Source organism: Taudactylus pleione, unplaced genomic scaffold (genome assembly GCF_031769625.1).
Source record: "Taudactylus pleione unplaced genomic scaffold, aTauple2 ptg000121l, whole genome shotgun sequence".
Lineage (NCBI taxonomy): Eukaryota > Metazoa > Chordata > Amphibia > Anura > Myobatrachidae > Taudactylus > Taudactylus pleione.
Window position 1 is genome coordinate 4,360,465 of NW_028284523.1, and position 26,089 is coordinate 4,386,553.

At 42.7% G+C, this 26,089-nt stretch overlaps 1 protein-coding gene across 3 annotated transcripts in view; it reads left to right on the forward strand.

Annotated features, from left to right (window-relative positions):
• The window catches only part of EYA2 (EYA transcriptional coactivator and phosphatase 2), a 190,811-nt gene that overhangs the window by 131,523 nt on the left and 33,199 nt on the right, over positions 1-26,089 (forward strand). For all 3 annotated transcript variants that reach the window (XM_088472145.1, XM_088472146.1, XM_088472147.1), the window contains one exon: positions 609-692. In XM_088472145.1, coding sequence (XP_088328271.1) covers positions 609-692 — 84 coding nt within the window. The remainder of the gene's footprint in view (positions 1-608; positions 693-26,089) is intronic.

Consider the following 26,089-nt stretch of genomic DNA (forward strand, 5'->3'; position numbering starts at 1 on the left):
GTCAAATACTTTAAAATTTCTAAGAAAAACTTTGGGGCCAATAGCGAGTGAAACACCCTGTATTTACATGCATTAGTGAGGAAGACAGCATTGCCTTAAAGTGAGGGAGAAGTGGTTACCTACACAGCCTTACTGTGCAGTGGTGATCATCTGTAGCTCAGAAATCCATTTACACAGAGGAAGAAAAACTACCACTAGCCTTAGTGACCCTGCATGGTGTATGACAATAGACTCATGTTCAGAATGTATTGGCTGCCATGAACTCAGCACTGTAAGTATGTGTCACAGAATTGTAAATGGACTGGGATAATATATGCTCATATTAGCCTATAAGATGCTTCTTTTTCTTTAATATGGCTAGGGCTGGTCTCATACACGTAAATGAGACAGTACTGGTTTCGGTAATAACTTGGCTGCCTCACTGGCGATTGGGGAACATTAGCCAGTATGATGTATAGAAATTCAATTGACAACATAATGTTTTGTAACCTGCGTCTTTATAATATCAATCACCCAGCTGCCAGATTCATGTGACTGGTTTATGTAACATGTTTAACAGAGGAATGGTCTTGCCCCAGTACTAAAGTGCCTTTTCTCGCCTGTCACAGCGCGTCTTCGTGTGGGATTTGGATGAGACGATAATAATTTTCCATTCATTACTCACGGGAACTTTTGCAACCAGATATGGAAAGGTAAGTCTTACTAATGCAAATAAATAAAATTCTGTCCCTGTTTCTTCCCCATCTGCATTTACTGTATACTGTGTAAATATAGTGGCTACTCCTCTTTGGTACACTTATATTCAGGAATCTGTATTTATTTCCTGATGCTAAAAACCTACAGTACTTGTGTTTTTCTGCAATTACTTCAGCGACCAATCAGGGGTTTCTATATCTTCAGTCTCATTCTGGTTTCATTTGCTCTGGTACAATATGGGGCAAATGGTACTTTATGTTAGTCCTAAGTGGATGTGTCACCCACTCACAGTTAATACAGCAAGTTTGTATATTGAACAGTCAATCATGAGCTTGGAACCTGTTGAGCAACGAGTGTCATCAATGAGGCTTGAGGCTCAAGGTGCCTCATAATGATGTGCCATGATTCTCCTGAATTGATAGTGTAAATATTTGTTTAGACCACAAAGTATTTAATTCTATTGTTTAGATGATCAGTTGAAGCCTTAAATCTTCCTTCAAATAACTATATTGTATGTAATTGTGTATTTCACAACAAGCCAGAAATAAATATTTATTTTCTAATAATGAGCAGTCTCTAGAGTTTTCCTGTTTGGCCTTTTACACAGCCATCCAGCACTGTGGGCCTGATTCAGCAAGGATCGCTATTGCCATCGCAGCTGCGATTACGCATGCAGCTCAATTGCGATAGTATGCTAATTCATTGCGATCGCTATGCCACCGCAGCACAACATAAGGACGCCCACTTTACCATACACACATCCGTAATGTTTAGCAAGACTGCGAAAACATTGGTACAATCGAGCACCATCGCAGCCTCAGGCACACTTGCACAAGGTCAGTCCTTACTCTGAAATTGATAACTTAGGCGCACGCTATGAGTACTCAGGTTGTACAGGGCATCGCAGTGGCTAATTTATGCATGCCCATATAATGGCATTCAAACACCCTGGCACATCTACGTTTGGCCATCAACCCTACCGTCACCATCCACAAACGTCACTGCCTGTTGATCACTCTGTGATGGGTCTACATAATCACTGTGATCGCAGCCCCTATAGCAATGGCTGGCTCGCGGACGCGCACTGGGATGCATACGTATGCGCAGAACGCAACAATCAGTTGATTTTGTGCGTATTAGCAACTGTGAACCAAGCTGAATCAAGCCCTCTGTTATACCTTGCTTGGATAATATGCTGGCTCTGTATACATAAATGTTGCTAATAGTAATAACTGTTCTCTTGCGCCAGGTTTGAAATGGTTCTGGTACAGTTACGTGTGGTGAGGTCAATGTCTGGGGAGGCACACATGTATAAAAAGTAAAAAACAGTTTTTATATAAAAAATTTGGTGCATGACAGGGAGTATGATAGGGGAGGGAGTAAAACAGGGGAGGCTCTGCCTCCCCTGTCTACCCTGACTGCACGTCCATGTTCTGGTAGTGGGTAATGTTTACATTCTAATTTCCGTAACCTTATAAACGCATCTTATCTTATAGGATGATCGTATATGGATAAATATGTATTCCACATCCAACTGCCTTAAGTTTTACTGCAGCACAGAAGTTATTTCTTTAAAACTGATAAGGTGGACAATCTATTCCTGTGACTGTGTACCTGTATTTCTGTTGTTTTTGTGGATTATAGGAAGATGTTAAAATCAAGCCGTTGGGCAAGTTTGCTAAAAATTGAGTTTGGTCGAGATGACAATCTCGGGTGAGTTTAGGCATGTTTTTCATCTCGCAAATATACTAAAGGCAAAGTCGGGTGAGTTACAGAGAGATTTCTCTCATCTCACTCGTAAAACTCGGGCGAGTTAGCAAACTTGAATCTTATCACCATCGGCCAAAATTTGAAGTACTTTTCACCTAAAAGATACATCTTGCAAATTTACCAAGAATCAAGATGAAAAACTCGGGTGAGATGCCTGCAAACTCACTGCCAAATTGACGTTTTAAACACTCACCTCCAGATCTGCGAGTTTGGCTGAATCATACACAAATAATTTTTTTTTTTCATGTTTTTTTTTTATTTTGTGAAAAAATGACGTGAGGTTCCCCCCCCCAAAAGACTAACCAGCCCCGGACTTGCCAGCCTGTCCTGGTTCTTAAATTTACAGGGAAAAAAATGTGCAGGGTTCCTCTGTAGAACCAGCACCAGGCAGCAGGGACAGAGCTGGTTTTAAATATACGTAGTAAAAAATTGGCGTGAGGTTCCACATATATTTAAAACCAGCCCTGGACCCTTTCTAGCGGGGGGCTGATGCCACAGCCAGGGGTGCCCTTTCTCCGGGCCCCCCAGCCGCTAGTCAGCCCAAGCCAGGGATCCCTGGGGAGTTGAGGACCCCTCCAATAAAGGGATACCCCTCTCCAAAACAGAACTCGACCAAACTCAATTCTTAGTAAATTTACCCCATTGAATCAACAATATGGCAGATATAGGCCCTGATTCTGAGTTGGGAGCAAAGCAAGAAAAACAAGTAGCTTTGCACATCAACATAACATGTTGCAATGCAAGGGCCACAAATGCTGGGCAGCTTTACTTTTGCACTGCAATTTAGATTAGAGTTTGGACTCTCCCCTCCCATATCTAAATCTCTCTGCACATTGTAAATCTCCCCCACCTGCAGTGCAATATGGTCTGTGCAGGTGTTAAGTTACTTGTTTTTTTTGTTTTGTTTTTTATCTTGCTCCCAACTCAGAATCAACCCCATAATGTGTCAAATATATACATATATATAAGGGTTTTGCCATATGCATTTTTACCAGTTCTATTTAAGTTAAGTGCATAAAATGTGATGACTTATTTCCTATTTTAACAGCTTCCAATTAATCCTGCTTAGCAGCTTTTTAAATGGGTAACATGTCTGCTGTTATCATCACAAGCCATCAATTAAAACACTAATATAGCTGTTTCACTGCTCGTAACCGTAAAGGGAACGAGTATCTATTTATAGACTGGAAAAGCAAACTGAACCAAATGAATCATGATACTAACACTTCATTAAAACCTGCCTGTGTGTGCACTAAGAGGTGCCAGGAGTGCGAGTGTAAGAATGAATCTCAGCTGGTGCTACAAGGAACGTCTACTTACCATGTACAATGGGCAGTAAAACAAGATTGGTTAAGGACATGGTGCAGAGACACAATGGGCTCTATTTACTACAATCCGCATATTGAATGCGGATTGTAGTGTGATATTACCGAGTGAATTCGCATTGCGAATTCAGGCAATATCACAGGGATTTACTATAAATCCCTTGCAGGGACAGAGCTTGCGACAAAGCTCTGTCCCTGCGGATCCCATCCGCACTCTAGTCGCGGTATTTTCGGAAAAAATACCGCGACTAAGAGCCCGCGCATGCGCCGACTGACCACCGCTACTACCCCCCCACCGACGCTGCGACCCCCCCCCTCCCTTCATTACACTTACCTGCATCCTCCTGGCCTCCGGTGATCTTCTCCGGGCTTCCCGATCAGGTGATCTCCCATACTGCACTGGGACCCGATCACCTGATGACCGGGCCCCAGTGCACTGTGGGAGACCAGCTGACCGGAGAGGAGCCATCACCGGAGGCCCGATCACCGGTCCCTGGATTCAGGTAAGGAAAAAAAATGTTTAATTTTTTTTTTCTTTTTTTTTACAGTAATCAGCTTGCGGTCTGCTTAGACCACATAGCTGCTTCCAGGTACCGGCTCCCGCCTCTGCTCTCTCCGTTAGAGCAGAGTGGGAGCCCAGGAACCGGGGGAGACCCTGGATAACGCTACCTCTAGGTGGCGTTATTATCACAGGGCTTCCCCCGGTATTTTTTTACAATTTATTTTTAGTAACTTGCACACAGATCACATTTCCCATTACAATTATGGGAAATGCGATCTGCTTTACTAAAAATAAGTGATACTGGGGGTTGGAGTAGAATTTTACTAATTCTACTCCAATTGCCCTGTAATAACTACAGGTGAAACTAAAATAATGTGAAAAGGGTGTGAAAACACCCTTTTTCACTTTATTTTAGTAAAAATAATGTTAATAAATAGAGCCCAATATATACCAACGCATTTGTTTCTCTCTTATTTCATCTTTCTCTTTCCATGTTGTCTCGTACCTATCTTTTTCCTTCCCCCTCTGTCTGTTTCTTTTTATCTAACGCTCTTTCTTTTTTTTCTCCCCATTTTGTCTATTTCTTTCTTTCCTGCTGCGTTTTCTCTTTTCTCTGTCTCTGTCATCCTGTCTCCACCACTCCCTCCCCGGTCTCGCTCTTGTCCCTCTCTGTCCCGCCTGGCCATCAGTCTGTTCCTCTCTCCTTTCTATCGGCTCAGTCTGTTTCTCTGTTCTGTCCTGCCCCTCTGTCGGTGTTCTCCCCACTCTATTCTTACTTTTACTCCTAGACTTAGTAGCTCCTACTACACCACGCGACTGTCTTCTTCATCATCTGCTGCACTGGTGGTTTGTGAGGGGCTTGGAATGCACAGTGCGCACCCGCCTGTCTGGTAACCAGTGCCTGCATTTGCCTGAGTAGCTGCGGTAAAACAACTTGCTTGATTTAGCAAGCCTGTACAATGAGTGCTGCAGCTACGGAAATAGGGTATAGTGGTGCAGTATGGGAATAGGTAACAGCAAAGCTGCAGTGGTATAGTGCAGAGTTCCACCTCATTCTACTTCTCTGTGCTGTGTTTATATCATTTTTCTGGCAGGCAACATCAGTGGGAAATGGTGGGTGCAGAGTGTGCAGAATGGGGTACACTTGACTCTGAGCCCGTGTGCATGGCACACACTGCACCCATTATAGATATGCCATTGATGCATGCCCTCTTCAGCGCTGTGCACATGGATGCTCATTTCATAATGTGTATTTTACTTACAGATGACAAAACTAGAAAGCAACATATTAATATAAGAAGATCCTGGTGTTAACCCTCTTGTTCTTTTATATTGACTCTGATTTGCGATGTGTTAATCGATTGAAAGTAGTTTGTGTAACTGTAGAAGTTTTGCACTTATCCTGAGTGAGTTTCCTGGTAATTCTCTCTGTACAGTGGTGGTATGGGTCACATTGTGATTGTCAATCTATTACCAGTAATGGGTATACATGCTGATGGTTCATCAGCTGGGTGGGTCAGAATGTAATGTTTACCTGGAAACTGTGAGTCCGCCCATCTCAACTCTACACCTTCATTAGCCAAATATATACTAGGGCAGAGATCTCAGGGCCTGTGGAAAGTGGGAACTATGATGTATGCACAGTCCGTCCTTTGTAAGGGACAAAGGGCTCTATTTACTACAATCCGCATTGGTAATGCAGATTGTAGTGTGATATTACCGAGTGAATTTGCATTGCGAATTCAGGCAATATCACAGGGATTTACTACAAATCCCTTGCAGGGACAGAGCTTGCGATAAAACTCTGTCCCTGCTAATCCCCTTCGGAGCCTTATCACGGTATTTTCACAAAAAATACCGTGATTAAGTGCCCGCGCATGTGCCGCAGCTACCACCCCTCCGGCGCTAAGCCCCGCCCTCGTCGCTAAGCCACGCCCCCACGACCCTCCCTCCCTGCGACCCCCCCTCCCTTACTTACACTTACCTGCAAGCTCCAGGCCTCCGGTGATGTTCTCCTTTCCTCCGGTCAGGTGATCTCCCATACTGCACTGGGGAGCGATCACCTGATGACCGGGCAGCAGTGCACTGTGGGAGACCAGCTGACCGGAAGGGGAGTCATCACCGGAGGCCCGATCACCGGATCCCTGGAGTCAGGTAAGTAATTTTTTTTTTTACTATTTTTTTTCTTTTTTTTTACAGTAATCAGCTTGCGGTCTGTTTAGACCACACAGCTGATTACAGGGACCGACTCCCGGCTCTGCTCTCCCCGTTAGAGCAGGGCAGGAGGCCAGTAACCGGGGGAGACCCTGGATAACGCCACCTCCAGATGGCGTTATTATCACAGGGCTTTCCCCGGTATTTTTTTCACATTTATTTTTAGTAACTATGGTCAGATCACATTTCCCATTACAGTTATGGGAAATGCGATCTGCTTACTAAAAATAAGTGGTACTTAGGGGTTGTAGTAGAATTTTACGAATTCTACTCCAATTGCCCTGTAATAACTATAGGTGATACTAAAATAATGTGAAAAGGGTGTGAAAACACCCTTTTTCACATTATTTTAGTAAAAATAATGTTGATAAATAGAGCCCATTATCCAAAGACAGTGTTTTGTAGCTCCAGTCTGACTTTGTGTTCAGCTTATGGGTAAACAAAAGCTGATTTCCTATTCTAGCATGCTTATATGCATTTTTAGAAGGAAGTTTTGTTTTATGCAACATGTAATCCAACACATTCCATTTTATAGCCTGATTTTTTTTTTTTTATTGTGCAGTATTTATAAAGCGCCACATATTCTGCAGGACTTTATAATATTTTATTTATGTCTTACCAGTTATTTATATAGTGCCAGCATAATCTGTTGTGCTTTACAATTGGGAACAAAACCATAATAAAGTGAGACCATACAATAACAGACAGACTGACAGAGGACCTCATTCAGAGCCGCTTGCTGCTGGCAGGCGCTCGCTCTGAATGTGGGCGTTTTGTTTTTTCTCCGGCCGCTTGCAAAGCTGTGGGAGACCACCCACAGCTTGTGCGAGTGGCCAGGAGACCGTCGCGATAATCGCGACCATCGGGCTTACGACGTGACCCTGGGGTAGGGTCTAGCTGCCGCATGAACTTCAGTCGCTCAGCAGGGCACGCGCACGCCAGACGCGGCGCGTGCGCAGTGGGCAACCATCGAGCCGCTTGCGAGCGGCTCTGAATCGGGCCCAGAGAGAGGTATGAGGGCCCTGCTCGTAAACTTGAATTGCTATACAATCTGTAGGAAAATAAGAATTTTATACACCAGGATTTAGGCATCATATTGCAAATGGTCCAGCCAGATGTGGAACCATAAAAAAAGCATTAAAATATCCTGAAGAGGTATAGAGGTTCCTGCCAATGTGATGGGGAGTGAGGGGGTTATAATTAACATGCAGCTATCCCCCATATCGTGCTAAATAGAACACCAACTTTTACACACCCCTAAAGTGATATAAAGGCTTAATATATTGTATACATGTAACCCGACACTACTATTTGTCTACAATAACACTAGAAACATTGTCATCCTTTGTATCTAAGTGACACTAACAGGAATAACGTCTTTGGGGATGATATTCTCAGCGTATTTATTGTCACAATGAGAACATGAGACTAGTCTCTCACATGTACTGTATAATAACAGCCATGCAAGGACAATATAAACGCCAGTGCTTCCAATGAGAAACGCTGCAGGTACTCACCTGCCAGAGATTACGAACAGGAAGCTTTCTAAAATGATTCAAACCCTTCACTTGTTCCTTCATGCTCTAAAAATGGTACTTGTTACTTACTAGATACCCATTCTTATTGTAAATATATAATGTTTCATACAAAAATCTAAATATAATATTTTCCCCATTCAGAATTGTCCTGTGTCTGAGCAGATATTGCCAGGTGTAAGAAAACGCACAAGCTAAATTTAGGCCAGTTAAGAATAATACTATTATGTTTACCCATAAAGATGCCAATTTCTGCCATCAGTAATACACGAGCATAGCATAAGTAATAATTATACATGATCTTTATCAGTTCCACTGCGAGTAGAGATGGGTTAATGTCAGTGTACAATCAAACCACTCCTCAGCTTCCCATGATCCTTTACGTTAGAACCCTCACTTCATATCAGTGTGGCTGAAATTACATTCACATATACCAGGAATTTGTATGTCTTATGACGGAATCAGTATGATTTACTGGAGGACGGGATGACAGCGGTCAGTAGACCGATGTTGAAGATTCCGTCAGGTTCCAGTAAATAGGCTAACCCTTCCCCTCTCACCCCCTAATCCTCCCCCGGTGGTGCCTAAGCCTAGCGTCGGTATCTTGATCCCTTCGGGATGCCGGCGTCGGCATTTTGACGGGCGTCGGTATACTGACGTCCGGCATTCCATCCGCCAGCATCCTGACTGTATTCCCTTATGACACATATCATTAATATACTGTACTTAGACTTCGGAAATAAGTATGTTATTTGCAACAGTGTAAAGGTGCATACACACGGTCAGATTTGTCAGAGTTTGAGCAATTGAACGATTTGATGAACGATTTGACCAACGATTTGAACTACGAACGATTTTTGACAGCATTAAAATGAATGGAATCGTCCAAATCTGACTGCAAACACATCAGATGTCAGATATCGTTATCTGACCATCGGGAACGCGCATCGTTCATCATTCAGACATGTCAGATATGTTAGATTTTCCTTCAGATATAAACGATTGAATGATTTTTTAAATCGTTATCGTTCAGATCTGAGCAAAACTCTGACCGTGTGTATGCACCATAAGAAATCCATTAAAAACTTTATTTAACATTGTTCTAGAGAAAAACAATTTAACAGTTATAATGTTGATAACGAACATTGATCAAAGGTGCTAAAACTGTAACACTGATCAGGTGTCAGGAGGATCTGTGTGGAGTTTGTATGTTTCCCTGTGTTTTTGTGTTTGGTTTCCTCGTACAGATTAGAAATCTATTGTAAGTGAGATTGGATGTACATAATCAATACTATTGTGTTTATATGGTAGTCATTGTAAACTGTAAGCTCCACAGAGACTGATCTCTGAAAAATGAATTGAGATATATTGGCACTACAGAAAATATACTTTTATAGTTACTGTGTAAGTTGGGAGATTTGCTATGGGTACTGATATGTACCATGAGCAATGTTTGCAAATAACCCTCAACGAGTTTATAAACATATAACTATGGCACCACAGATATGCATTTTCTAGTGTTATAGCAATACGTGAGGTTTGTATTGTTTATATGCAAACCATATGTACTATTATCTTTGTGCATTAACAAACAGTATATTTCCCAACCTATAAACAGCATTTAGGTTATTGCTGGATGCAGCGTCTTCACTGTTCATACAGAAAGATGTCTGCAACAAGGTCACTGATCCATTCAGAGCGCAGTGGGATCGCTTTGTATAAAGCATCCTGGAGATTTAGCCCTGTCTCACCTCTGTTGTAGAAACATCTAAGCATTTCCAATTCCTTTGACAAATACAGGCCAAAGTGCTTAAGGACATCTGTTTATTTTATTTCTCTGATGAGAAAACCTCCTAAGTTCCTCCTCTCTCAGCTGTGTTTATTTACATTGCGCTGAGTACCTGGGGACACCCCCAGCCTGCTCAGGCCTCAGTTTTGCCTGGAAGTCAGGGTAAGGCCTTCCGTAGATAAACACAGCCCCTCCAAATCCTACAGAAACAGGTCTCCAAAAACAAATATGGCTTAATTCACTCATAGATTGCAGATTAGGACAAGATGAATACAATTTGGAAAGGATTTTCCAGGAAGTTGAAGGTTTTTCTGTACACGCCGAGGGTATTTCTGGTATGTCAAAATATATAAAGCAGTCAATTCTTTTAAAGTGAAAAATATCTATTTCATCAGTTTTTGTAGCGTTTAACTGCACCACAGGTTTGGAATTTTGATTGAAATTTTTCTGGAGATTATAAAACAAGATTTACACAAAATAGGTTTTTGCATGTATTAATAGTTCCCAAATGTTCATTTTTTTAGTTAGCACCAACATATTGTGCATGATTCCATTAAGTTCCTGCATCAACAGATCTTACAATCTCCATTTCCTACTGTATAGACTAGAGTAGAATTAGAGAATAAGATAAACTAATAATGATTTTCATTTATTTGGAGCTCATTGCCCATTCTAGTTTAAATGTAATAACTTTAGGAAGTTTTATATGCTGGCTATGTTGAATTGCTATACAGCTAGATTACAAACAGGAAGCTTTCTAAAATGATTCAAACCCTTCACTTGTTCCTTCATGCTCTCCAAAAAGAAAGTTTTATAAGTTCAGTTACTGTCCTATTAAACCGTTTAGGTAACGGCACGAATGTGACTGACCAAGGCCCTGCCTGTGTTGAAAGAGTGAGTATGTAAGGAGCATGTTTGTGGCTGGCTGGTACAGCTAGAAAGCAGGAAAGTCTTTCTTTTCATGACATTAAATCATTGTGATCAATATTGTGCCAGTAAATGGCTACAGTGGTACAGTACACTCCTAAATAGTCTGTAGCACATATATATTTCTCTATTTGTATCCTAAAACCTCCATACTTTATGGCTTTTACTATGTGTTTTCAAGTGTACAACATATTATATTTACAAGATCCACGCATAATATACTGAATGTCTTGACCTTTTAATTCCTGAACATCTGTGGCTAATTTGTCTACAAATAAATGACATGCATTGGAGCTCAGCTTCTTCTCATTTTACCAGTACCAGTAAATAGATCTCCATACTGCTCTTTCTATGTGTGTGTCTGTGTCTCTGTGGAGGGGAGTTGTTTTATTTAAAAAGCAAAGATTGTTTAGACCCAGTTTCTCTTGTTTCCCTCTTTCTTTTCCAATAGTTATTATTTTGTGGGGTTAATTTATAAGGTAATAATTGATCATTAAGGGCCTTATAGAGAGGGGTATGTGATGTTGAAAGTAGTGGTGCTTGCGTCCTGATTGTCTCCGTACAGAGACGCAGTTGTAATTTGAGGCGCACACAGGGAGAAGTGTATTGAAAAAGAAGGGGGCATTCCTGGGCTGTGACAGGGAGGGGTCTTAGTGTAACACACAAGTAATGGAGTAATACCCTTGTGTAGGTACCCTTGAGGTGCTGCTCATAGAAACTCGCTTGAACATCTTTGATCTCTCAACTGCTCTTAGCGCGTAGTGGGGTATTACATTAGTGCACGCATGGAGATTGTCAGTCTTTGGGCGTTTTATCAGAGTGTGGCGTGCGTGTTGGTGAAAGTGGTTGCATACATAGACACTCAGCTGCTCACATAGGAGGCCATACACAGATGGAGAAACTGCACCTGACACAAGGCTGGTGCAAGTTTCGATGATGCAACTGATGGTAGTGACTAAGGAGGCACCAATCGGTATTACTGCATGTAATACCAATCGGATGCTGACAATGGGTGTCTCAGTCCTTGCACATTTATATGTGTACACAAGGGAAGATCTTTTTAGCGACATTTTCATAAAGTCGCAGACGTGCAACCGCCAATAGAGGCTGCTGCAGATGCTTCTGCGTCCACCTCTGAACCAGGCCCTCTTGCTAGCATTGCATTAAGGTGCAACATTTACTCTTACACACAGCGATCATTCACAAACTTACTAAGGCTCTTTTAAATACCTCCCAACTGTGCCAATTGTTGTTAAAATACATTTAGAAATATGTTTCCCAACAGTGGAAATGGAAAGCGCAAAATGCATCCCCTTAGGAATAGGGGCATCTTATATCGTCAGAGCACTCTGACATTAAGAGAATCTTATTGATTTTATATTTTTTAGGGCAATTTGTCCAGGTCTATACTGAGATCCATGTTGATATTTAAATTATTGAATTAACTCAGAGTAATAACTCACCAGGACATTTTGTCCTCTGGGTACTCACTGACAGATATATTGGCCAATCAATTGATTGGCCAATATATCTGGTGCCCGTCGGCCAGTGTGTACCCACGATATATCTGAGAAAGACGTCGTTCACAGATATATCGAATTGGCTGTGCTGCACAGCCTATGGAAAGATGTATCTACAGACATATCTGTCCATCGGCAAGTGTGTACGGGCGTATCTGCAGACCACCGGTACACATGCTGCGGCAGCCACGGGGAAGGGGACGGACCTGCCAGCAGGACCCGCCCCCTCCTAGACACTGAACATAGATGATGGTTGCTTAGTGTGTACAAACAACCATCATCTGCAGATATATCTGTTTAGTGTGTACCCAGCCTTATGGTGGGTAGACATATACAGATATATCTGCAGATGATGGTCGTTCATACACACTGAACGGCCATGATCTGTGTCTGGCCGCGGGTCTCGGCAGCCGGGGGGTGGGTTGGGGGCGTGTCTCGCCCCCCTTCCCGTGGCTGCCGCTGTGTGTGTATGGGTGGTCTGCAGACCACCGTACACACTTGCCGATGGACAGATATGTCTGTGTATATATATATATATATATATATCTATAGAGACATATGTCTGTGAACGACGACGTTCACAGACATATCACGGGTACTCACTGGCCGACAGGCAGCAGATATATTAGCCGATCACTTGATCGGCCAATATATCCGTCAGTGTGTACCCAGCTTTAGTCTCTGTTTGTAAGTGTGATGTAGGGCTAAACGTTTGTAGGTAAATTAATAACGTTTAATGTAATAGCCCTCTTTTATATTTGATATATATTATATTTGATGTCTAGTGTGCCCCGCTTTAGAAGTACTTTGCACACTCGTGTTTTCTTCTGTCCACAATTGTTTTACTTCTGGGAACACCTTGCTTCCTTCTGTACTCTATAAGGTGGATGACAACTTAATTGTACTATGGCTACGTACCCCATTGCCATAGGCACCTCTGAAGAGCCAGAAAATACAGGGAGGAAAAGGTTGTAGACCTACTTGTAGAATAGGGTACACCTGCCTAAATACAGCTAATTTGCAGTTACTGTAACAAGGAGTGTTCCCATTCTGCCAAACTCCTTCAGTAAATGAGTCCATATTGCCTGCAAATCTATGAACTTTTCTAAAATCCGGTACCTTTTTGCCAAAATAGGTGCGTGACACCACTAAACAATCTGGTACGTGTGTTGGAATTCGGCTTATAGACATGCTTGCAATGCATTGTACTGTTTCCACCACTCCCAGCATAGAATTCTGTGGATGTAGAAAGTTTCCTATGAAAGGGCCCTAAGAACGCATTCTGAAGCCTTAATTATACTATGCCAAGAGAATCACTCAGTCAGACTTTTGGCTCTTCCATCCTCCCCACTTACTCAAAGTACCTTTCAATTATATTCCGTGGGGCTCTTAAGATTAATAAGTGTGATTTAAATGTCGACTGAGAACGTACAGCAAATTGCTTGTTTGGAGAGCAGGACTGCTTTTGTGCTTTCTAAATAGAGTGTTGGTCACGGATAAGAGTCCAACCCTCAGCCTCTTTCTGCATACCTGGATAATTCCCCTGTGCATTAAATAGCAGGTTACAGATCCTGTACCTCTCCATTAGTTTATGGGTTTTGGAATAAGAATAATAGGCTGCTTGGTTTGGCACGTACACAGCTTAAATTCTCAGGAGATTTTTCGCTGCCATCTTCCCCCACCACAGTGGCAAAAGGACATTGAGGCCCTTGATTACTAAGCAGCAATTTGTTACCCCTGTGGAAAACGTTATTACAACCCATTAAATAAAGTCAGCAGTATTTTTTCCTTTAATGTTTGAGAATTCATGCTTAGAAGTAATTCTTAAAATAAAATGATTTAACCTGGCAATCAGCAGTGATTGCTATGCAGGTGCTTGTGATACTATACTGCTTTAGAGATTACAAGAATCCTGCACAATAACAAATATACAGTAACTCATTCTGATGCAGTTTGTGCACAATATACTGGTCTGAAATGACTGGCCTGCAACGTTAAATGGCATGCATAAGTTTGCTCTGTAGTCATGTAAAGCAGGCCATACATCTACAGTCCGATTCCCCGCTCTGCCGACACCGATCAGCAATCAAAAATGGCAATCGTCTGGCATCGATGATCGGCGATCTGTTGAGGAAATGCAACATGCTAAAAATCCCCAACTCGATGATTCCGACGACATTTGTACAATTTAGCCACGCATGTGGAGGCTGATATATCCAGATCTGATCATGCAGGCAACGATTAGTTCACAATAGAATTCAGTTTCACATGATTTTCTACCAGTTCTGGTTTAGCCATTACACAGCAGTGGAGATGATCAGCCACCCTAAACTTGCATCATACCATATCAAACTCAGTGATGACAATTCTTCCTTTTGCTATCAGCCTAAAGCTGGCCACACATCTAAAGATTATCTGTCCAACGAGCCAACTAGTAGATTGGTTGGAATGAAAATCTGGTAAGGAATACAATCAGCAACTTGCACCCAGACGCTGAAAAATGGACCAAAACTGTTGTATGAACAAATAGTTTAAATCAAACATTTAACAAACTTGTCTGACGACCATTTTCATCTGTTTTCTGGCATTTAGGAGTAAATTTCTGATCATCATTTACTCCCATTCCTTACCAGATTTTCATTCCAACCAATCAACAAGTTGGCTGGTTGGATGTCAGTTGTTCTAGTGTGTGGCCAGCTTAATGCTGTGGAGACACAGTAAGTGATTATTCACTTCCATTTTTATGCTATGCACATGACTGGCTAAAGTCGGCACATGTGACCTGGCAAGGGATCCAGGAATGCCTCAAGGGTGGCTCTGGACTCCATATAAAAGGTGAGTAATGAAAGCTACCCTGATATTGCATTACTTTGCATCAATAAGCAAAACTTGACAAATTGAGTAATTTTGCCGTCTTAATAGAGAACTATGGGGACATCAGTAAGCACCTGCAACTAGGTAAACCTTGGAGTAATGTAACCCTTTTATAAATTTGTCTAAGTCAGGGGTCTTCAAACTTGGCCCTCCAGCTGCTGTGGAACTACACATCCCAGCATGCACTGCACATAGTTTTAGCATGCTGTTATATCAAAAAGGTGGCAGTGCATGCTGGGATGTCTAGTTCCACAGCAGCTGGAGGGCCAAGTTTGAAGACCCCTGGTCTAAGTGCTATGATAGCCATTCTCCAGAGAGTACTAGATTGGATATTTGAATGATCACATCTGAATAAATAGACCCCAATATGGTTTAACTAGTGGAAATATTACTGCTATATAAATGTGGCCTTAAAACTGTGAGTACTTGTTTGTGTATTGGGAATTAATACATAATAAATACATTTGATGGTTTTAATCCTGTGCACTAGCGGAGATTTTAGGGCCATGTAGTCCTAAATATAAAATGAAAATGCAGTCACATATACAGTATATAGGTAAAGTGTCCTTGCCTAGTAGAGAATTAGGTGTACAAATGAAAATATTTAATTCTGCAATGCTGTGTACGGACAGTCAGCCTACCACCCGTACACTTGCTGCAGAGGCTGCCGGTTATAGACAGCCGAACTGGACGGGCACATGTTAATGCCCGCCCAGTTGTAACGTCAATCACGATGCCCGAAGATTGGTGTGTATGCACTTACCAATCGTCAGATAGGACCGTGGATCGGTCAGGTGGCCAATCCGTCGTCTTAGTGTGTACCCAGCTTTAGGTGTGTAGAGCAAAAACAGGTCACAGACAATTTTCCAATACATTAATACCATGTATTCCACCACAACAGGCCATAGATCATAACTTTGTTATAGGAAAACAGTAATCATAATATGCTGTATACAAATCATGACTGCTTCTCAGTGTGTTTCTGGTGGGAAAAATGCATCTTTTTTATTAGTTTTGTTATTATTCCTCCATTATCATTAAGAATCATTTGTGAGCTGAATAAAATGTACACCAATTACCTGACCAACTCCTCACACAAGCAGGTACAAACTCACATCTAGGCGCTTACCCAGATGTTTTGGGCCATCGACAATAACTTTGCAATTAAACCATCCTGTATAATTATCACTGGAGGTTCTGACCTCTGTAGCCGATGTTGACTACACAGGTTCCTTTACTAGGCAAGTGTTACCCATCATATGGGGTGAAGCTGTCTAGCTAGGTCCCTTAGAAATGAGTAATTAGAAATTGGCTGGAGAACTAGGGGAGTATTTAAAAACAGACATGCAAAGAAAATGTAACAGCAGATAGGCCGCGTGCCACAGTTATGCTTAAGTGAAAGAAAATCATGTTACTCTCTGGAGGAAAGTCCAGCTTGGCTCTTATTAATAATGGAGTGCATATGAGGGTCAGTGCACTTCATTAACCCCCACTGTGCATGGCTTCTGATTTGTGGCATTTCAGTCCAATCATCCATCAGGTTACCTGCTTTATTATCTGTTACTTAATGGAAAATGGTCCACAACTGCGCAGACCTGGGTACATATGCAGGCGGGATTAATGCAGCTGATCAGTGTGTATAAAACTTTCATAGCTAAATGAAACGTACCTGCCAGTGCATGTCCTATAAAAGAACGTGTCCCTTTAAAGGGCAGAGCCCAGGTCTGGGGTAATTCTTTGTTTGCTCATATCTTATCTCTATGAAGGATGGAAAACATTTAAGTTAATCCTCTCATGTGCTCATTACTTGTTGTTAAGGAGAACAATAGGATTTACACCTTCCTGTTTAACTCTTTCAAGACCAATATGGTTTCTGGATCATTTAAAGAGACAGATATTTCTTTATGTCTAAGGTTTATCCTTACTTGATTCTTCGTTTAGCAGATGTGATGACCTGGAAGAAAGTTTCAGGCCCAGATTTGTTCAGTGTCCACATAGACCCAGTCTAAAGAGCCTATTTATCAATTAATATTTGTGGGATATCCCTAAAGGATCCTCCAGAAGCACCATGAAGGTATAGCAGCAGATATGTGCCGTAACCCCTCCATTGCAACTGCAGATGCAGCTCCTATAAATTTCTATGCGGTCTGCTATGCAGTTGGATTTTCCAAGCATTCTGGAGTTTGGCTCCAACTGCTAAAGCCATCTAAAAATGGAGGAAGCCCATGGGCTACTGTATCAGGGATTTTTTTTCGGAGAGAGAGCTAGTATCACTCTGCTTCTAGCTCTTTGCTGGGACAGGCTCTTTTCTGAGCCCATCTCCCAGCAAGAGCTTCTTACTAAGTTTGCATGAAAATTTACATGTTCACATTGCAAATTCAGGCGTAAAATATTTATCACTTCCGCATTTAAAATGCGTATTGGGTACTTGTGTACTTTACGGACTCATTACCTTATTATATAGAACTTTCGGTGACGTCCGCTGCTACTTCTGATTCTTTGTTGTTGTTTTTTTCAGCCAAAAACTAGAAATATCTTATAAAATCACTTAGCAAGGATCACAGTTATTTAAGCTAGTCCTCCACATACACTCGGCCATTTACGACTCGAGGAAATTCCTGTTCGTCCCTCTTCTTTTCTTGTTTCCCCACTTAGCAGATAGCGTTTCGGGATAGACGAAGTCGAAGGTGTCATTCACGCTTAGATGCTGGAAACCACTGTTATCGATATCCGCATAAGCTTGCCAACAATCCGATATGATTGTAGTGCCAGGTCTGATCCGTTCTGTAATAATGGGGAGGAGAGTAGATGTTGAACGGTTTGGGACGAGGACGACAAAACATTCATTTCTCTGCAAATTCCACCAAACACCCATTGCTGAGGTAAAATTCTTCCGGAGTTATTTTTTACGGTGGGAAAAGAGACTTTCGTCAGTTTCTACAATTAATCCTTCTCCGACAATTTGACGTTGAATTTGACTTACTTGCCAGATAATTCGTCACGACAAAATTTAATTGTTGTCATTTCTCGAGACCAACAGTATATGTAATGTACGACAGTTTCTAATTTTATTTTTGAACCATCGAGCCAACTATTTCTCCTAACTTCTGCTTTTGATTTTACACTTACTTTTATAACAACGTCAAACATGATTATCGCCATCTTTCGATAAAATCATTTTGTGATTATTTACACACTGTTTCACAATTGGCAATATGTTCTCCCTTTGTAAAAACCCAATGGGCACTGTCTTCATTATGCACTGATCTAAAGATATATTTTAAATTCATGGTGAATTTAAAAAAAAACAAGGAGATGAGAGTTATGTATACTCAGCAATGTTATTTACTGTCACTATACACAGGGAGCATCAGTTATACATTTAAGATTCTTTTCCGCGGTCTCCTTACCACACGAGTCATGGACACGCCCTCTAGACTCAGGTTCCCTCCTATTGGTCTAAACCCTTTGTTTGATGGAGTGATGTGGAAGGGCGGGTCTCCCGAGGACGACAAAACATTCATTGGGTTCTCTCTGCAATGAGTCCGTAAAGTACACAAGTACCGTGTATTGTGATAAGTATGCCCCTTAGAATGCCCAAATTCTGGGGTTTGCATGTGTACCCCGTGTTTTTAATGTATTACATGTGATTCCTTCTTTCATATGTAACTATACAGGACTAGCTGTGAGTAGCAGAGCTGATGTGTTCTTAATCACAGGATAAAACCCAATTACTACATTTATATGTACAGAATGTCATGGGACATAGCATTGGAAGGAACATAGGGCCTGATTCAGACCCGCTCTCAAGCGGCCGCTCGTTCGGAGCGAGCGATGTTTTTCAATCTGCCACACGCTTCGTATTGCGCGTGCGCGAACTGGTACGAGCGATGGGGAAACTCTCGCTCGCCAAGCATAGACAGCCCAGCTGAAAGAGTGACAGGTCAAGCCGTTTGTGGGTGGTAACAGGGGTAGGCCACTGGAAACGGGGGAGTGGAGGTGCGGACGCAGGCGTACCTGTGAAATTAAACGCCGTTTCAGAGGGATGCATAATTAACAGCCAGCGTCATAGGACACATCAATTGCTTGAAATCTACACTGAAGTGCTTGCGGCAGGGTGTAGTCAACCTCAAGCGCTGCGATCACATCCGATGGTGCTCGATGTACCATTGTTTTCTTGCACTTCCTGAAGATGACGTACGCAAGTGGGTGTATTAAGACAGGTTGGTGGGCGTCTACAAACAAAAAGTGATCGCTCGCCAATACATAGTGGGAGTGCTTATGTATACTTGCTCTGCGAGCGACTGCCTTGACGTCACTTAGCCAAATTTCCATACGCTGGCAGCGAGCGATCGCATCTAGCGAACGGGTTTGAATCAGGCCCTTAGTCTAGGAGGGCAAAACACTTATCTTATTTTACTAGTATGTAAAACACATACATGAATACTGACCTAGCTAAGCAGCCATAACTAACTTGGACTATATATAAAGTCCACACACTGTCCAATAGTACTGCCAAAGTGGAAGGAGATGGCGTTAAACATACATCAGACTTCATGTAAGAGCCCAATAAGAATTTCTTGATATATATATACACATTAAACTATATATTCTCTTTTTATCTCTCCCATCATACCAAATTATTGTTGAAGGGGCCACAAGTGGTTCTTTAAACTGTGAAATGCCATGGGCAGAGATTCATTCTTTCAGGACGGCTGCTCTAAAGTATTCTCCTGGCTAGCAGCCAGCCCAAAAAGTCAAACATTACCTGCCAGAGTGCATTAGCAGGGTGTCAATGATGTCCCAAAGCTTGCCGTCCCATAAACATCTAGAGAAATTATCTCTTGGCAATAGGCTTGCAGGAATGTAGCGGCGAGATGTCACTCAACTTTATGTGTGTGTGTTTTAATGGGCAGCACAACTGCAAACTCCTCTGAACTAAATCAAAAAGCACTTTTCTAGAACTGGGATCAAGCTCAAAAAACCAGTCTCCAAAAAAAGAAACTATTTCTCTCCCCCCTTTTTTTTTTTTTATTAATTATGCTTTTTAAAGGATATTTGGAGTTCAAACCACGGAATAAATCAATGGGAAATGTTATCTATGGCCTCCCTGTGCTGGCTGCTTTGTAGAATTTGGTGTAGTTATAAGTTATAGCGTCCACACTGAATTAATGGTAAGAATTTACAGCTGGTCAGCGAATGAACCACCCCTGAAGTCTGTGAACATACTACATAGCTTTAAAATCAGTGTTCTGGCCTCGCTACAAAACATACATTTGTATTTTACAGTGATTCGACCACCCTCAGCTTCTTAGTGATCTTGCGATTCCCGTGTATTCAGTGCCATGGTGCATGATGGGTAAACTTTCTATGATAGCACTGAGACAAAAGCGGCCAGACAGAGTTGTATGTAATGCTAAAACACCCTCAAAGTGTTTCCTGTCAAAAGATGCCTATAGGACTGGTACAAACATAGGGCCTGATTCAGAGCTGAAAGCTCTGACCAGAGCGCTCGCTCTGAATCAGGGCCCTCCTACCTTTTTTTGGAGCGTCCTCATGGACGCTCGCATAGCTGTGGGTTACCACCCACAGCTATAGCGAGCGTCCATGATGATGGTCTTGACCATCGCAACCATCGGGCTTGCGACGGAGACCCTGCGGTAGGGTCTCGCTGCCGCAAACCCTGGAGTGATTTTGGCTCTATCAGAGCCAAAATCACTCCCACTGACATCACTAGTGATGTCAGTGGGGCCGGCTTGAGACGGTAGGCGTTCCCATGGGAACGCCTCCGTCTGGCAGGCACTCGCCCGGCATGCCCACCAACGGGGGCGTGCTGTCAATCAACATCGCCGGGTCTCGCGCATGCGCACGACGGAGCTCCCTCCGTCGTGCGCATGCGCAGTGGGGGAACATCGACCCGCTTGCGAGCGTACTGCCGCTCACGAGCGGGTCTGAATGACCCCCATAGATTCCTATCCTGCTGCTGCTTTCTTTCATTGTAGAAAAATCGGTGGTCTTTGAAGACACAAATGCTCCATACACAATACAAATAAAAAAAACAAATTTTTTTGGAATGGAGAACTACTTACAGATGTGTCCTCATGCACCTAGCATCTTTACACTATATCGTACGAGTGAGACGTTCTGACACGCGGAGCGCAGCGTAATTTTTCACTAATTATTGAGTCTTTGTTGCATCGTAGCCACATGCATAGCTGCTAACGGTGTACCAGAGACTCTAGGTTGCGACTCTTGTGGCAGAGGAATTGGTATAGCCTAAGTACAAAGTCGCAGATTCTGAACAACAGAACGTGGTGGGAGGAATAGTCGCAGCTGCTCGAATTGGAGATTTGCGATTGAGGACTCCATGTACTAAGTGGAGATAAGGGGGCTAAACGAAAGAGGCAGAGAAAATCCCTGTACATATTGCTTCTCTATGTACTAAAGGATTTTCTCTGCCTATAGCTTGCTAGCGCTAAGAGCAGGCTAGAATATTGTGCTACCATAGGCACCTATGGCAGCGCTAAGTGACCCTACTTTTATTATCAAGAAATGTCACTTACCACCGGCTGTCTTCTCTAGCGCCGGCTTCCTCACATCCAGCTGCTGTCTGTCTGACTTGACATTCACCTCCTGTCCTGCAGCGATAACAGGCGAAGCAGTAGTGACTTTTTCTTTACAGTAAGCGGAGTAATAGTACATGGTGCCTTTAGTCACAGATAAATGTACTGCAAGTCTCAGTGAACAGTGGACCTCATTCAGAGCCGCTCACAAAATGTGAGCGCTCACTCTGACTGAGGGCGGCCGCTTCTCTGTAAACCTTAAGGCCTCCTGGCCGCTTGCTAAGCTGTGGGTGACCACCCACAGCTTTAGCAAGCGGCCAGGTTGATGGTCGCGATGGTCAAGACCATCGCGACCATTGGGGCTTGCGACGAGACCCTTATGGTAGGGTCTCGTCTGCCACAAGCCCCAGTGAGCTTTCGGCTCTAATAGAGTGATGTCAGTGGGGCCACCCCCAAACAGCAGGCGTTCCTTCGGGAACGCCTCTGTTTTGCCAGCCACCCCCCACCCCGCCTACAAAACGGTGCAAGCTGACGATCACCATCGATAGCCGCCCCTTTTGTAGTGAGCCCCGGAGCGAGAGAATTTCTGTCTCGCTCCGGGGCTGGCCGCTGCGCGTGCGCAGGGCCACAACATCGATCCGCTTGCGAGCGGGTCTGAATGAGGCCCAGTGTTTGTAATCAATGTAGTTTTGCCGCTTCTTGCAATTATTAGGGTACAACTTTTGAAAAAAGGCCGATTTCTGTGGGCTAAGTCGCATGGACCCTGGCGAGCCGAATAGCCACTACATGTGACATCACCAATTAATACATTGTAGAAATATCACATGCTTTCCTTCACACCTCTATGGGATGTGAGAAAAAATCTGTTGGTGGTTGAGAGGAGCTATAGAAACGGTCAGAACTCCAGCACCTCGCTCATACTTGCCTACTCTGCAGGAACATCCGGGTGGCTCTCCCGGATGCCAAGAAGAGTAGTGAAGTCTCCCAGCAGATGCCCACTTCCCCATTGAAGTGGATGGTCGGGATGGCTTTATGACGCAATTCACGTTGAATCACATAATTGTGTCCCCACCCCCTGCTTTACAATGTCTGTGAAAGCGGCATATTATAGTTGGGGTGGGGTCACAATGACAGAATCACACTATCACGTTCCCCCTGCACCTCCCCAGTTGGCCACTATCACATCCTTTGTATACACAAATGTAATACATGAGAGGTGTCAGCTTCACCTGGTTTATTTTATAAAAAGCCATTACAATAATGTTTGAGGTGTGTTTAGCTAAATTCTTTTACTGATGCAATGTCAGGATTTTTACAACTAAATATAAAATAAAATGTTTGCACCATTTGAAAAATATATATTACATTTGGTGTACTGCAAAGGTGTCTTAAAGCTATTTTTATAAATAAAATAATGATATATACATACATATATTTAGAACTTAACATATGTTATAAACATGTATGTTCCAACCCGGCAGACAGCTCCATTGTCTAACAGTTCCCAAGTAATTAAATGCAATTAAATACATGACATTCTCTGTGATTTTCAGCACTTTTATTAGTGCAGGTAAAACCACAAGTAGGAGGCTTTTACACAGAAAGCCCTCAATTGTCTCTTAATCCGTCTCTAACCCTTGGCTGACATTTCCAGGAGATAAACCCCACAGAATAGCAGTCTGATTTAATAAATACACATAATTAATACCTTCATCCTTGTGGCAGTGTCATTATTTGCTCACATACTCAACAGGTAGTTGGCAAGAGAATAAAAAAGGGGGGAGTTACTTGAAATGGTTATAAAAGCATATCCAAGATGTGGGCTTATCTCTGCATTGTTCTTGCTATTTGAATGTCAGAGTAATTGGAACATAAGTAAACAGGAGAGAATTCAGACAACGGGACGCATATTTTCTGTAACTACTCCGGCCTCTCAGTCGCCACGAGCAAGTCTGAACATTGGATGTGAGACGTAGCTGGTACTCAGGATGTCAGTGAGAGTGCGACCGCGTGTCCTGCATAAATGATCAGACAATATACTTCCAAACCTTCAGCCTGTATACACAAGCATCCATATGCCTATAACTTATACTCCTGCCATGACAACGGAGCTACTGTATTTTAGTCTCCATAGCAATTGTATGGGCCGTTAGACCTAATCAGGAACACTGACCGAATGGGCGGCACACTTGCCATTCCCCACTCAGCAATTCCGGGATCTTTGGGGCATGTTAGTGCTGTCAGAAGATGACCACAAGCTGGCTCATAGCAATCATTTTCCCTTCTCTTCTCACTTTTATGGTGAAAAAAAGAATTTAAGACAATTAAACTATGCACATGGAACAATGGCCCTCATTCAGAGCCGTTCGCTATTTGCGTTCGTTCGTTCAAAAACAAGGGGTGGCTATGCAAATGATCCGTTCGCACATTGCAGTCTGTTCACACCTCTAAGTCTGAACGAGCGAGCAAAACATACGCTCGTTTATTTGATAAAAACGCCCCCTGGCCGCTCGCACCATACGTCATGTCCGCTATTTATTAGATTAATCGAGTACATCGAACAGGATATGAACTGCTCGCTATTCTTGTGGTTGGTTTTTTCAACCGCTATTTTGCGAGCAGTTCTGAGTTTAAAAAAAACAAGTGACGTGGTCATTGACGCTGCTGTATTAATTATGCACACCCATAAAACGCCCGTTTTGACCTTTAAGCACGCCTGCGATCAGATCTCCACTCCCCGTTTTCAAGCACCTTCCCCTGTTACCACCCACATACGCCTCATTCTGTCACTCAAAATAGCAGGCACTCGCTATATTGCGTACAAATGATTTTCGGCCGCACTGACTGGTTCGCGCATGCGTACTAAAAACCGTACGCATGCGCAGATGTGCGAACATCGCTCGGAACGAGCGTACTGCCGCTAGCGAGTGGCTCTGAATGAGGGCCTATGATTCCTAATTTAAACAATCCTATAATATCAAACATGCTTCTCCTGTCATGGTAAAATATAATGCAGAAAACCAGTTATTTGCAGCTGTACCATATTATCATGTATATTCCACCGAGGATGTAGGATCTACTCTCTCTGCCTCTCCGGCCGTGTCACTACACAAAACCTGTACAGCCGGAGACTTGTCACCAAGGTAAACACTCTGTATGGGTCATAGGTTGCCCAGCAATTGTGATTGGACTACAAGTCCCAGCATTACCGCCAGTATGTAGAGTAACATAATACTGTTAATTTAATAACAGACAAATTTACTTTGTTCAGAGCAGTTGTAATACCAAGTTGGCCATTGATTTCAGCACCTTTCTATTTTACAATATATTTTGCAGCAACTAAACCAAGAATGTTGAAAGTTTTGTAAAGTTAGTGATATTGAGCCAAGTCAATGACCTGGAATATCTGAATGAAATGTTCTGGAAATATGGCAGTGTGCAATGAATAACTTATGAATGCTCTTTGTATAGTTAATGTGACATTAAAGGAAGGTGACACAAAAAACATACACAAAGAACATATCCATTCTCTTTGTGGTTTAGTTTCACTTTAACCAAATTTGGTACACATATAGGGGTATTATGAAGAGTTTGAAGTAAAATGGGCACACATTATTCGAAAGAAATGTGTATGGATAAATAATATCTATTCACCCATAAGTAGGTCCGTGCATATGCAACTGGTTTACTCCGAGTCATCATCATCACTATGTACTTGCACTATAGAAGGTGCAAAAATTATGTCTCCTGGTTTACATAGGCTGTATTTGCATGAACACACCCTGAATGAACTGTGCCTACAGTGCCAGATTAATGGCAGGGCTGCTTGGGTGGTCGCCCAGTGGCATCCACACACAGTGAGCCCCCATACATAGCGTCAGGACTTCAGTGGCTCCAACCCTCTATCCTATTGTGCCCCGCATCTGGCTCCCTGCACTTTTCAAGGTTGCAGATGCCTACAAGTGACACAGCTGCCACAACGATATCACTGCAGTTCCACCTCAGCCAAACCGAGCCATTGGCCGCCTTGAAGTTTACCACAAGAAGCTCCCCTCCAATCCAAGAGACAAACGTACTGCCGCATGTCTACCATGAGAGCCACCACGAAGGGACGACTATCGCTAGGGCCACAGCTAGGCCAGAGAGAGAGAGAGGTGGAGAACAATAGTGGATGAGAGGAACTCTTGGCACTTGGGATAGAAATACAACTAAAATGAAAAAATAATAGGAATATAAGTAAACAATCATAGTACAATAAATAAATTATTGGTGGGGTCCCCCAACTTTGTTGCCTTGGGGCCCCCACTAACCCTAGTCTGGAACTCGGTTCTCAGTCACTGCCTCTAAGGCACATTCTGTTTATTGTAGACATGA